Here is a 14,827-nt window from a genome sequence, read left to right on the forward strand (position 1 = left end):
GAAAGAAGGCTGGGTCAATATATTCTACTACTCAAGGAAGAGTGGTCCTGAAATGAGTTCACCCCAGAATGTTCCTAGCTATGACCACAGAATGTGAGCTCAGACCTACAGGGATGCAGAGGTTACAAGGCTCCTGTGCTGATTATGAATAGATATGGGCCCTAGGTCAGATCGATGGAGTTTACAGTTAACAGTATTTATATACTTTTCCCCATATGTGGGGGCTGCTCTCTGTCCTGATCCAGCTTTCTGGTCCTATTCCCAACTCTGAAAAAATCTTCCAAGTCAATACTTTTAGCCAACCTGCATGGTAGCTGGTGGGGCCAGGCAAAACTTAGTCAAGTCACAGGCCCATCAGAATATACCTAAAATTGATTTCCCAGCTTCTTTCAACATGAAGACCCCAAATCTCATCTGCTATACTCTTACCTTTAAGTTCCTGATCATTAAACAACTTGTTCTGCTTTATATCTTAATGCTTTTCAGCCACCAAGTTGCAAATGCTATCATGATGCCAACCTGACTTCCCTGGACAGATGACCTGACCAATGTGTCCTGGAACCCCACCTCCTCAGAGCCCTGCCACGCTAGGGAAAGATAGAAACAGGGTGGGGGTATGGATTGACCTGCCAACATCCATGTCCAGTGGAGAAGCAGTTGCAGAAGCCAGACCTCCCACCTTCTGCACCCCATAAAGAGTTTTGGTCCATACTCCCAGAGGGATAAAGAATAGGGAACTTTCCTATGGAGGGAATGGGATACAGAACTCTGGTGGTGGGAATTGTGTGGACTAATACCCCTCCAATCTCACAATCTTGTCAGTCATTATTAAATCACTAATAAAATAAAATTTTAAAAAAGTAACTGGAATCTCATACACTGGAGTTCTTAAGTCAGCATAATAATTTTGTAAAATAATCAGTATCTAATAAAACTGAACACATGCATGCCCTATAACCAAGAACTTCTTGGGTCACAGTACATCTTTATAATAGCAGTCCCCAGTGAATCAGACCTCCTTGTGTCCATATCTCTTTATGTTGCTAGCTGCTGCTCCTTGCAAGAGATGGGTCTTTCCTAACCCCCTTTGAATCTGCAGTTGGCCTTATGACTTGCTTTGACCAACAGAATATGGCAGAATTGTGATAGGTAAGGTGGCTCAGTGATATAGCACAGGACTTAACATGGGGGAGGGTCTGAGTTTAGTTCCTAACACTGGATATTATGATCTTCTGGTTATCTTTCTTTCTCTTATTAAATTAAATATTATGGCAAATATATATAGCAAAACTGATTCTGTATATGCTCCAAAGCATAGGCCTTCAAGGGACTTGTATCTTCTGTCTTTGTCCCTCTGGGATCCTGCTGCCAAGTCAGTCAGTGTAGGATATCCTGCTGGGCAGCCAGGCTGCGTTCAAGTTTACAGGCAAGGATAAAATTCCAAACATGTGAATAAGATTATTTGGCCCTTCCTACCCAATGCTGTGAGGCTAAATGAGCCCCAGTGACACCGCAGGGGACAAAGACAAGTCATCCCCACCGAACTCTGTCCAACTGCCTGACGGACCCAATCGTAAACAATAACAGGTCACTAAGGTTGGGGGCTGGCTTGTTTGTTATGCAGCCACAGATAACTGAAAGTGAGAGTTTAGCAAAAGAACGGTGACTAGCTATGTCATTTATAGGACCAAAACTGAAAAAAAAAAAATCAAGTGTCTATAAACAGGAGAATGAATCGACTAGGATACACTCATAAATTAGAGTATTACTTAGCAATAAGAAAGACCAAACTGCCACAACATGAATGACACTCACAAATAAAATGTTGAGTAAAAGAAGTCAGGCTCGGGTTAAGCGCACGTGGTGCAAACCACAAGGACTGGCTTAAGGATCCCGGTTCGAGCCCCCAGCTCCCCACCTGCAGGGGAGTCACTTCACAAGCGGTGAAGCAGGTCTGCAAGTGTCTGTCTTTCTCTACTCCTCTCTGTCTTCCCCTCCTCTCTCCATTTCTCTCTATCCTGTCCAGCAACAACGACAACAACAATCATAACTATAACAATAAAACAACAAGGGCCACAAAAGGGAATAAATGAATATTAAAAAAAAAATAAGTCAGGCTCAAAACTATATGCTTTGATGTATATAAAGAAGTTAAAAAAAAAAGGAAAACCAATCTAAGGTGCAGACATGAGCAAAGTAGTGATGGGCAGGGGTGGGTACTGACTGACAGGAGGGAATAGGAAGGGGCTTCTCTAGCTCCAATGATATTTTGTATTTTTTGTTCTGGATTCAAGTCTCCAGGTGTCTTTGCAGAACTGTACTAAGTCACATACCTATGCTTTATGAACTTGCCGGAATATATATTCTACATTAAGAAAAGGCTTGCATAAAATAATACCCCAGCCTCTTTCTTGGAAAAAATTAGTTTTTACACTTTCAAATTAGCTGCACCACTTTTTAATGTAGATTTAAAAAAATACAGAACCCTGGAAGTCATCAGTAACGTCATCAAAACTGTAGGAACAGCCCCAAGTGGAGCCCACACAGAGCCCTGGACCTTCGTGGTTGTGAAGGACCCAAACATGAAGCACAAGATTTGGGAGATCATTGAGGAAGAAGAGGAAATCAACTACATGAAAAGGATGGGACAGCGCTGGGTATCAGACTTGAAGAAGCTGAGAACCACTTGGATTAAAGAGTACCTGGACACGGCTCCTGTTCCCATCCTCATTTTCAAACAAGTGCATGACTTTGCCACCAATGGCAAGAAAAAGGCCCACTACTACAATGAGATCAGCATCTCCATCTCTTGTGGGATCCTCCTAGCTGCTTTGCAGAATGCAGGCCTGGTAACAGTCACCACCACCCCTCTCAACTGTGGCCCCCGCCTAAGGATGCTACTGGCCCGACCCCACAATGAAAAACTGCTGATGCTGCTCCCTGCGGGGTATCCCAGCAAAGAAGTCACCATCCCCAACCTGAAACGGAAGCCCCTGGACCAGATCATGGTTATCCTGTAGTCAGATGAGCAGCAGGAAGATGCTGGAAGGTGTTGCCCCCTGCTACCTACCCCTGTTGCCCTTGAGTCTATGGGATGCTCCTTCTTGGGGTGTCAGATTTCCCCAAACTACACTTTACAGGGTGGCCATGGTGTGTGCGTGTGTGTGTGTGTGTGTGTGTGTGTGTGTGTGTGTAAGAACCTTTACACCCTCCCCCCAGCACTTTGAGTGTGAGAAGTCTTGTTTCTATGAGTTAAGGGATTAACAGTCATTTTCTCTTAGGAAATAATTAAAAATTGAATAAGAAAAAAAATACAGAACCTAAGTAAATATCTCTGAGATGGAACCTAGCCATCTGTGGCTGAGAATCCCCATAAATGATTCTGATACATAGTCCAGATTGAAGTATTAGGTCATTAGCAGAACGAGTGCTGTTTCATTTCATCATTATTAGATTATGCTACATGATATATATATTTCCTCGCAAAAATGTTTTTGCCAAAGAACATGAAGTGCAAACAACTGACTTCAAATTGTAATTATCTAAGAGAAAGAAAATGGCAAAGTACCCACATCCACCCACTTCCAACTCCTCAGGTTTGGCTAGTTCACCATTCAGAAAGCTCCTACAGATCATTAAATGCTTTAATTAGTTTCATACATATGTACTTGGCTCAAAGCATGCCACTAGACCACCCTTCTTTCTACACTTTGAAGGGTGATCACCACATAACTTAAAAGAAGCTCTTAGATGTTATATACATTTTTAATTAGAGCAAAAACTGGTTGGCCCAAATCGAAGAAAAAATGTTTTAAATTTTGAAATCTAACATCTACCTTTTTAATTTTTTTATATATTTATTTATTTATTTTCCCTTTTTGTTACCCTTGTTTTTTATTGTTGTTGTAGTTATTATTGTTGTTGTTATTGATGTCATCGTCATTGTTTGATAGGACAGAGAGAAATGAAGAAAAGAGGGGAAGACAGAGAGGTGGAGAGAAAGATAGACACCTGCAGACCTGCTTCACCACCTGTGAAGCGACTCCCCTGCAGGTGGGGAGCTGGGAGCTCGAACCGGGATCCTTATACTGGTACTTGCGCTTCGTGCCACTTGCGCTTAACCCGCTGCACTACCACGCGACTCCCTAACATCTACCTTTAAAACAAAAATAGGCAGACCTTAATTTGCAGGAGATATATTTGCATTGTTCAAAAATACTATTTTAAAATCTTATTTGAACCACATCTATATTCCTGTCTGAAATGGTTTATTAAACCATTTATTACCCCACTAACAGCCATCACCTGTGCTCTGTCAACACTCTCATCAACTGACACATCAAATCAATTCCATCAGTTCTGGTAAATGAACATTGTCTTATTGTTTAAGAACAAAGAGGGGGCCGGGTGGTAGTGCAGTGGGGTAAAGCACAAGGATCAGCTTAAGGATTCCGGTTTGAGCCCCCGGCTCCCCACCTGCAGGAGGGTCGCTTTACAAGTGGTGAAGCAGGTCTGCAGGTGTCTCTTTCTCTCCCCGTCTGTCTCCTCCTCCTCTCTCTCTCTCTTTCTCTCTGTTCTATCTAACAACAGCAGCAGCAATAACAACAATAATAATAGCAACCATAAACAACAAGGACAACAAAGGGGGAAAATATAAAAATAATTAAAAAGAACAAAGATAAAATCATCTTCTTTCAAAAAAAAGTCTAATCACTCTTCCCATACATTTGTTGTTCCTTATAAGTTCAGTGCTAAATATACGAAATGATTTAATCATTCAGAATGACTAAATAGATATTTCTTTTTTTAATTTTTATTTATTTATTTTCCCTTTTGTTGCACTTGTCTTTTTATTGTTGTAGTTATTATTGTTGTTGTTATTGATGTCGTCGTTATTGGATAGGACAGAGAGAAATGGAGAGAGGAGGGGAAGACAGAGGGGGAGAAGGAAAGAAAGACACCTGCAGACCTGCTTCACCGCTTGTGAAGCGACTCCCCTGCAGGTGGGGAGCCGGAGGCTCGAACCGGGATCCTTCCGCTGGTCCTTGCACTTTGCGCCACGTGCGTTTAACCCGCTGTGCTACCGCCGGACTCCCCAGAATGACTAAATAAATGATAAATAGATTTTTTTAAAAATAAGATAGCTACATCCAAAACAGAGACTTGATGCAGCCAACTGCATTTAATCTCCCATTTCCCTCCAGATCTAGCTCAGAGAAGGTATTCAACAAATTCCTATTAAATCAAATCTAGTTTCATTTTTTTGAGTATCAATTAAAGGGGAAAAGCCAGCTGAACTGCTCTCACCAGTTGTTTGGCATACCATAGACAATGTCAATGGGAATATTTTTAATTCCTTGATGCTTATCCATCCTCAGAGTTTACGTCCCTTGAGAAGGGGAATTCAGTATTTAATGACCACTTTTCAAAAGAACAAACTTTTTACTTACGTTGATCTTTTTCATATATGTGTGTGTAGTTTTCCAGCAGGTAGGAGAAGAAGTTGGACAGCTAGACAAAATAAAAATACATTAGTCAGTTAATGAACCCCAACCAACTTGTAGGGGAATATGTTAGCATTCCTGCATTTCCCCTGCATTCTTGGGGCACATACCCCCATGCTTATAGTAGATGTCAATGGATCTCACCTCTACTTGCCCTCTTCCCCCAAGGACTGCCGTTAGCAGAAGGGCAGAACTTACACCAAAGTTACATAGATTATCACATACCACACCCTTCTAGGGAGCTCCCCACAGAAGACTAGCTGAAGCTAGTTATATCTACTTCCCCACTGAGTAGACAAATTATAATGCATTTCACATTCACAACATCCAATGGGATCTGGCTGAGGTCAGCCTTCTCCAGAAGTCATACTTTTACTTCGTTCCCTTTATTCCCACCCTATCTTGCTTTCCTTACTCCATCATAGATTTTTCCCAAGAATAATCTCTCAATAAATATCAGAATCTCTTTCTCAGGCTCTGCTTCTAGGAACCTAACTTAAGCCAGCTACAAGATTTTGTTTATTATGATCTGTTCTTTAAGGTAGTGAGATTAAGAGTTAAAGGCTGCTGTAAGGAGTCGGGCAGTAGTGCAGCAGATTAAGTGCAGGTGGTGCGAAGCACAAGGACCAGCATAAGGATCCCGGTTCGGGCCCCCAGCTCCCCACCTGCAGGGAAGTCACTTCACAGGCGGTGAAGCAGGTCTTCAGGTGTCTATCTTTCTCTCCCCCTCTCTGTCTTCCCCTCCTCTCCCCATTTCTCTCTGTCCTATCTAACAATGATGACATCAATAACAACAACAATAATTATTACAACAACAATAAAAACAAGGGCAACAAAAAGGAAATAAATAAATATTTTTTTAAAAAAGAGTTAAAGGCTGCTGCTAAATGCCAAATATATTTGAAAAAAGAAGGGAGGGGGGATGAAGGCCAAAAGGTGGGAAAGATGGAAATTCATCAGTATATCAATCATCATCTACACGCTTCCTTTATGTGCATTCAAACAGCACAAATCACTTCTCTAAACCCTACCTTCTACAAAGAGTCAACACTGAGAAACCTTATCAATCCAAGACTAGCTCTGGGAGTTGAGGGAAGGAAGACCTGCCATACAAATATTAATGATTTAATATTAATAAAATGCATTATTTTAATGCTGTTGGTAAGCTAATTAATTACCACGATGAGACTCCACTTTATATACACTAAGATGGCTATAATCAAAAGACAGTAACAAGTTCTGACAAAGATGTGACAAGATTGGAGCCACTGATGGGAATGTAAAATAGTGCACTACTTTGAGAACAGTTTAGCAACTACTAAAAACCAGAAGACCTAGAAATTTCGTTCCTAGGTATACACCCAAGAGAACTGAAAACAAACTCACACAAACACGCAAACAAATACTTATATCAACATTATGCATACTATCCAGCATGGTGGAAACAATCCAAATGATCTATACACTAAAGAGCAGATCAACAAAATGTGGTGTAGATGTGATGGGACATTATTAAATTATAAAAGAATTGAAGTTGATACTTCCTACAACATGGCTGTTGAATCTTGAATAAACTATGCTAAGAGAAAGTATCGAGACACAAAGGTTCATAAATTGTTTGATTCTGTTGATATGAAATGGCCAGAAAAGGCAAATCTATCTATATAGAAATCAGATGAGTACAGAGGGGTTATTCTGTAGGGCAGGTGATGATAAAAATGTTCTTGAATTTGTTGTAGTATTGTTTACACAACTTTGTGTCTATACTAAAGACCACTGAATTTTAAACCTTAAATGTGAGTCATATGTCAAGAAATCTGTTATAAACAGAGTCAATATTAAAGCCTGGAATATTTGTGCACATAACATATTAGTATGAAAGCTCACTCTATCTTCATATTTATCTCCAAACTCTACAGTACCTAAAAGGACAGCCTGTGTCATGAGTCCCTAATCAGAGCAAAGAGGGTACTGAAATGAATGTGTGTGTGTATACATACACACACACACACACACACACACACACACACACACACACACACACACATTTTCCAGAGTACTATACAGCTCAGCTCTAGCTTATATTGGTGTGGGGAATTGAACCTGCAACTTCTGAGCCTTAGGCATGAAAATCTTTTTGCATAACCATTATGCTATCTTCCTTGCCCAATATGTATCTTTTATAGTTGTCAAGAATAAATCAAGCAATTTACTTTGTTCCTTTTTAAAATTTTCTTAATCATTTCAAAGACTTATGTGGCAAATAAATTTATAATGACTGTTGAAAACTACAAGCAACACAAAATGAAAATGAGAAGTCTTCTCTCTCCCACTAATACCACTCCCATCCCCAGAAATCTTGCCATGATCACTAATCTTTATTCAGACTTTTGTTGTACGTTTCATTTTATCCCACATATAAGAGACGAAACTGTCACATTTTTCTACAAGCTGATGTTTTTCATTATCAATCATCACATAGGTGACCTTTTCAGTGTCTTCGTATTGCTAGGAAGTATACACTTTCTAATCATTAAACTTGATTATATATCATTCTTTTCAAGCTTAAAAAAAAGTCTTCCTCACCCATCTATATTTTCTTTTTAAATTCTATTTTCTCATAGAACTTTCACAGGTATGTTCCCAGAAAAATCTTCCACTGTTTAACATACTTATTCCTTCATTAAGTGACAACTTTACTGGGGCATGTACCCAAAAAGAGAAAAAGATCAGTTTTCATTAGTTAAGCAGGCATTAGTAGCCCTCTCAAAAATGGGAACTTGAGAAAGCTAGGCAGATAGCTCAGCATGAGAGCATGGGACTTGCATGCCTGAGACCCCAGAGGTCCCAAGTTCCATCCCTGGCAGCACTATATGCCAGAGCTGAGTACTGCTCTGGTCTCCCTCTCTCTCATTAAAATAAATATCTTCTTTTTCCTTTTTTTTTTCCCTCACTGCCAGGGCTTCACTGCTCTAAAAGACTTTGTACATATAGAGGGAGGCAGAAACAGACATAGGAAAAGAGGGAGAGAGGGGAAAATACCCACACACCAAAGCTTCCAGTGTGTGGTGGGGGTGGGCTGGAACCTGGGTTGTGTGCATGACAAAGCAGGAACACTATCCAGGTGAGCTATCTTGCCAGCCCCATCTATTCTTTTTAATGTAAACTTGAGGGCTGAGGACATAATATATGGTCATGCCAAAGGCCTTCATGCCTGAGGCTCCAACATCTGAGGTTCAATCCCCAGCATACCATAAACCAGAGCTGAGAGCAGTGCCCTAGTTGGAAAAGAAAGAGAGAGAGAGAGAGAGAGAGAGAGAGAGAGGAAAGAGAAGATGTAGCCCACCTTCAAAACAGGGCTGTGCTCAGACACTGAATGTGAATTTGAGAATTGAAAGACACCGGGCTCTTCCCAAATTATATTCTCTCAACAGCTGGCTCCACACAATGTTACTCCATCCTCTATTAATGCCTTTTACCAAGGTTTCAAAGCTTTAAATGGAGACGAACTTTTATCCTGTCAATAGCACAATATATAAAGAGAAGCTTTTACCGAAAAAAGAGACAAGCTTGCAAAACAGACCTGTAGTTGGCTTTGTTCATCAGCATATTCGATGGATTGGAAGATGGTGAGGGCATAGCGGTGTCTAACCTTCAGCCGGGCACTGTGAGCTCGGTACCAGTTCTGGATGATAAGCGCGGCTCTTAGCGCTGCAGACCAAGAGAATACAAAGTCAGAGAAAAAATGGCTATAATGCAGCTAGGGAGGGTGAAGGGGAATGTGATTCAGAGAAAAAAAAAAAGTCAGCCTACCTGGATTCCAAGGTTCTTGGAACATAAAAACTACAATGAGCTGTTCCTTTAGGTCTTGGGAAAGTGTCCTCATATCTCAAACACTCAGAATAATGATGGCATATTCATTATGAGTAGAATGTTTAGAGCAAGGCTGCTCATATTTGAACCTCAGCTTTGCTATTTGCTACTACCATGTATGTGGCTTTGGGTGCATACTTAAAACTCTCAAAGTCTGTTTCCTCATTTCCATAAAAGAGGAATGATAACAGCTCCTACTTCTGGCACTACTTTGCCATATGAAGTTTACGCAGGCCCTGTATGCAGCAATTCCATCCTTCACTACATGTCCCAAAGCTGTTCTCATACAATCCATAAGGAGACCTAGTCTTGTTTGTGGCAGTGGCTGCCCGTCTGTAGGAAGGAGAAGTGTGTACTTGTGGTGGGTATACACTGTTATTACTCCACAGAAGGGAACAATGAAGTAAATCAACCGACAGCATGTGGGTGGGTCTTAGAAACATAGTGCTTCAATTAAAAGAGTTATTAAAAGCCAGAGGCAGAAAGACCACATGATTCCATTTTGTTCACAATTTAAAGCACGCATATGAAAAAGTCGGGCGGTAGCGAAGCAGATTAAGCACAGGTGGCGTGAAGCGCAAGGACCGGTGTAAGGATCCCAGTTCGAGGCCCCAGCTCCCCACCTGCAGGGGAGTCGCTTCACAGGCGGTGAAGCAGGTCTGCAGGTGTCTATCTTTCTCTCCCCCTCTCTGTCTTCCCCTCCTCTCTCCATTTCTTTCAGTCCTATCCAACAACGACATCAATAACAACAACAATAACTACAACAATAAAACAACAAGGGCAACAAAAGAGAATAAATAAAAGAAAAAAGCATGCATACACAAGACCACAATATATACACCTCATAAGAATATATACAAAGGAAAAGATTCACACTAAACATCAGATTAATTATTTATGGGGAGGTAGTGCAGAAGAGCATGGAGTAAAAGGGGAGACGCAAATGAATTAAACGCATAAGACCAATGACAATAATTGAATATAACTTCCTCCTTCATGGAGTTACTATGAGGACAAAATGGGATTCTACAGGCGAAGAGCTTAGCCCAATATCTAAAGTAAAAAACACACCAAATGAATGGGAACTGTAGCTGTAAGTATTGTGTTGTTTGGCGGTTAAGCAGGCATACTGTTTTCTAGGGCTGGTGGCCTTTGAACTATTCTGTAGCTTCACATGTTGACAAAAGAGATCAGGTAAGAGATAATGAGATTTAAAATACAGTCTCTTATGTCTTCCTTGGGTTTTAGAATTAAGAGCAATCAGGACCAGCTGGTTCCTTTTAGTCATTCTATAATTTTTCCCAGTAAGCATATAAAAATTAAGTGTTGGCTATAACAAGAACAATTTGAGTTCTGAAAGAATGAATGCAGTCTCTAGTCCCAGCATCCTTAGTTTAGTACTGCTGTGATTCACCAAGTATACACTGAGGACTTTATGAGCTTCTCCAAGGCTCTTGGGTTCAAGAGCCTCTTGCTTCATTATTCAACTTCCAGAAAACCCCAAGAAACAAGCATAAGGTCAGGTACTATGACGAAATTGGGAAGAATCATAGAGAAAAGATGTCAAGTGACCTGTTCAACACTGGAAAACAAATAATTGGTTGGATCGCTGAAATCAAATAATCCCCACCCCCTCCCCACTGTCCCCCTAAAACTGGGTTTCCTTGTCTAATATGACTTGGAGGGGGCAGCTCCATAATCCCTAATCCTGCCCATAGAATTGTCCAGTTCTGAGCTTGTCAGCTTTGATTTGCCTCTGCTCCTGCTGCTTCATCGTGGGCATAACAAAAATAAAAGCTATTGTTATACCTTTCCCAAGAGTCTTCTATTTTTGTGTCTAGTAGGAAACAACAGTATAGGTTTAGTAAGCTACCTGGCCAATTTTCTGTGCCTAGCACAGGTGGTTACTTTGTTGTCAAGATGTGTGTGTGTGTGTGTGTGTGTTTTGTGTGTGTGTGTGTATGTGTGTGTGTGTGTGTGTGTGAGAGAGAGAGAGAGAGAGAGAGAGAGAGAGAGAGAGAGAAAGACAGAGAGAGAGAGATTGATTTTACCTTGTGGTAAACATCATCATAGCATTTTGTAAAAGTTTAAATATCCATTTGGGGAGGAGGGTTTGGGTCATGAGCAAGACAGACAAAAAATTCAGAGCATTCACTTTATGTCAGACACTGTGCTTGGTGCTTTGCAGGCATGATTTGATTTAAACTTCTCAACAATCCAGGGAAATGCCATTATCCTGACTAAAGATAGAAGTAACTGATGTTCAGAAAGAGTTGGTTTAAGGTCACATCACTTGTCAGTGGAACAATGTAGACTCACTACAGAGCTCTGTAGTGGCAGAGCCCAGGCTCATAACCATTATCCTGTCCAGCACAGAATGGCAAGCAGAGTCAACCATAGAAAATGAGAATTTGGGCTCTTGCAGATCAACAGAATCTGTGAGCTGATGAATCGATTTACTGCAAATTACAAAGGGTTTAGCTTCTGAATGCTTGTATTAGAAGCTGAGGTTACAGAGATCAAGATGCGTTCCGTGAGGCTGAGGATGTAGAATAAGGTTCAGGTTCATGTAACTAAACACATATGGGGTTTCATTTAATAATAATAATAATAATAATAATAATAAAAGAAAAATCATGGGAATATTTGAATTAAAATTTTTTTCCTGCAACTTAAAAGTTAGCAAATATGTCTAGATAGAACAATGGGGTCCGGGTGGTGGTGCACCTGGTTGAGTGCACATGTTACAGTGCACAAGGACCCAGGTTCGAGTTCCCGGGCCTCACCTGCAGGGGAAAACTTCACGAGTGGTGAAGCAATGTTGCAGGTGTCTCTCTGTCTCTCTTCCTCTCTATCCCCCCTTCCCTCTCGATTTCTGGCTGTCTCTATCCAATAAAGATAATAAAAAAATTTTTTTTAAAAAAAGAACAATCTTCAGGGAGTCGGGCGGTAGCACAGTGGGTTAAGCGCATGTGGTGCAAAGCGCAAGGACTGGCATAAGGATCCCGGTTCGAGCCCCCAGCTCCCCACCTGCAGGGGAGTCGCTTCACAGGTGGTAAAGCAGGTCTGCAGGTGTCTCTCTCTCCCCTCTGTCTTCCCCTCCTCTCTCCATTTCTCTGTGTCCTATCTAACAATGACAACATCAATAACAACAACAACAAGGGCAACAAAAGGGAACAAATAAATAATTACTTTAAAAAATTAAAAATAAATAAATAACAGAGGAACAATCTTAAAAAAACTGAAGTGGAGGGGTCTTGTTTTCTTTACATCCAGTAAATTACACATTAGCACATATATGGGTGTGAAACTACTCCTGGAACTTTGTGATTTCGTAAATCAATTTTAAATCATTAATAATAAAAGCTAACTTAATAAACTACATGTAAGGAAGAACATTCCTCTTTTAATATTCTTTTTAATATTCAACAATAACTTAATCCTGAAAAAGAAGAAAGAAAAGAACATGAGAATTTGGGGCCTGCTAAATAGCTCATTGCTTTACCATTTGCAAAACACCACTGCGTTGAAGGAAGCTTCAGTTTTGTGCCTCTCTCTCTCTCTCTCTCTCTCTCTCTTTCTGCCCCTCTACCCCTATCTTAAGAAACTAAAGAGAAAAAGAAAGGACATTGTAGAAGGATAGCTCCCTCCCACCCTTTCCCACCTTACACTCTTTACCTATTCTAGTGCTCTCCAGATCACCTTCAAACCATTTCACATTCTACATGGTGACATGTGGGTGTGTTTATCGTCTGCCTTCCTCTAGAAGCTAAGCTACACGAGAACAGAATTTAATCTTGTTGTCTTCTCTACCTCCAACAGCTGGGACAAGGTCTGACAATGGATATTTGTTGAATGAATAAATGGACGGATAACCTTTCTAGGGTCTTTGTGGAATTACGTCATAATGAGTTAGTAATGTGTTGGTAGGCATTCATGATATATTAACTGACTGATATAAAATACTTAGTACATTGCTTGACATTAGAGAGCAATCAGTAAATGTAAATAGTGGTTTTTGTTTGTTTTTGTTTTTTTTAAGTAAGCCAGGGAGGTGGCTCAGCAAGATAAAGAGCATGGATCCCTGGCACCAATTATGACAGAGCTATGCTCTGGTCTCTCCCTCTGTCTTGCCTTCTTTCTCACTCTCCCATATTGTTGTTTTTTTTTTAAATACAGTAGGAAAACAGTAACAATTGTCTATCTCCCTGCTAACAACTTCAAGTGAACCCAGAGACTTCCTATTCACGCATGATACTTCATTAACAATTCCAAAAGCTACTTGTGGACAAATGGCTGCTATCTCAGAACCCAAGACTCAGAAGCAACAAAAACTGAGCCAGCCAGGCCCGATAGGGCTCAGAGTTCACAGTAAGGGCTCACATGACACCTTCTCCGTGAGGCCTTTCCTGACATCCTTTTAAAAATGGGCCACCCTCCTGCCATTGCCTTTTTTCTTTCTTACTTCCTCTCTACAGCACTTACCACCATCTGATATAGTATATAAACATTTTATTTTATTTTTTGCCTCCAGTGTTATTACTGGGGCTCAGCGCCTGAAAGCCTTTTTGTTTTTTTACTTTTTCTTTACTCACACGCTCATCCCACCCACCATCCACCCACATGGGTTAATAAAAATAAGTTCTAAATCTGTAATCTAAAAATGTCTATCTTGTCCCTGACTCAAACAGGTGTCATCCGTGTAAACTCGGGCAAGTTGTTTAACTTCTCTGGTCTTCCATTTCTCACCAAAGCACTGAGAACTTGGAATGATGTGATGTCTAAAATCCTTTCCACTTACAAAGCACTCTAATTCATCCCTCTATATGCATCTAATACCACAGCTGCAACATCTCTATGATTGAACATAGCAAAATCAAAAATAACCACTCAAGGACAAAAGAAGATGTGTAAGTCTGAACACTCAAATCAGAAGCTTCTGGCAAAGAAATCAAGTTCTAAAGGCTGCTTTAAGAAATCGGAATAGGACTTGTAGAAAATTCCAAGTCAAACCACTGATATGTTTGGCGTTTCCATCAAGAAACTGTATTTGAAGTTTGTTAGATTGGTCTAGGAACATTAAACATTCCATCTACTACTTAGCCTTTGTTATTATTTGTTTGGTTTTCACTGGAGCTTTACCACTCCCGGACAATTTTTTTTTTTCTGATAGTAAGTCAGAGATAGAGAAAGACACCATAGTACCAAAACTTCCCTCTTTATGGTGGGGGCTGGGCTTGAACCTGGGTCATGTCCATAACAAAGCAAGCACACTATCCAAGTAAGCCATCTTGTTGACTCTACTTAGCTTTTAAATTGCCTAAAATAGGGCTAGGGGATAACTAACCTAGTATAAGTCTATCATGCACAAAGACCTGGGTTCAAGCCCAGATACCACAGTACTATGTTGACTCCCTCTGTTTCCCTCTCTCCTTCACCCACCATCCAAT

At 40.6% G+C, this 14,827-nt stretch overlaps 2 protein-coding genes across 2 annotated transcripts in view; one reads left to right on the top strand and one right to left on the bottom strand.

Annotated features, from left to right (window-relative positions):
• Positions 1–14,827, bottom strand: part of LOC103128300 (serine/threonine-protein phosphatase with EF-hands 1) — a gene marked incomplete at its 3' end in the record, with an annotated part of 79,887 nt that overhangs the window by 46,712 nt on the left and 18,348 nt on the right. The window contains exons 5-6 of the mRNA XM_060184770.1: positions 9,088–9,215; positions 5,451–5,511 (exon numbers count right to left, since the gene is read on the bottom strand). Of these exons, the coding sequence (XP_060040753.1) occupies positions 5,451–5,511; positions 9,088–9,215 (189 nt within the window). The remainder of the gene's footprint in view (positions 1–5,450; positions 5,512–9,087; positions 9,216–14,827) is intronic.
• LOC103128159 (iodotyrosine deiodinase 1-like) lies at positions 1,495–3,240 on the top strand. Its single transcript, XM_060184771.1, has 2 exons — positions 1,495–1,573; positions 2,467–3,240. The coding sequence occupies exons 1-2, from the start codon at positions 1,495–1,497 to the stop codon at positions 3,018–3,020; spliced, it is 633 nt and encodes a 210-aa protein (XP_060040754.1). The 3' UTR covers positions 3,021–3,240.

This window comes from Erinaceus europaeus, unplaced genomic scaffold, assembly GCF_950295315.1.
Source record: "Erinaceus europaeus unplaced genomic scaffold, mEriEur2.1 scaffold_483, whole genome shotgun sequence".
Taxonomy (NCBI): domain Eukaryota; kingdom Metazoa; phylum Chordata; class Mammalia; order Eulipotyphla; family Erinaceidae; genus Erinaceus; species Erinaceus europaeus.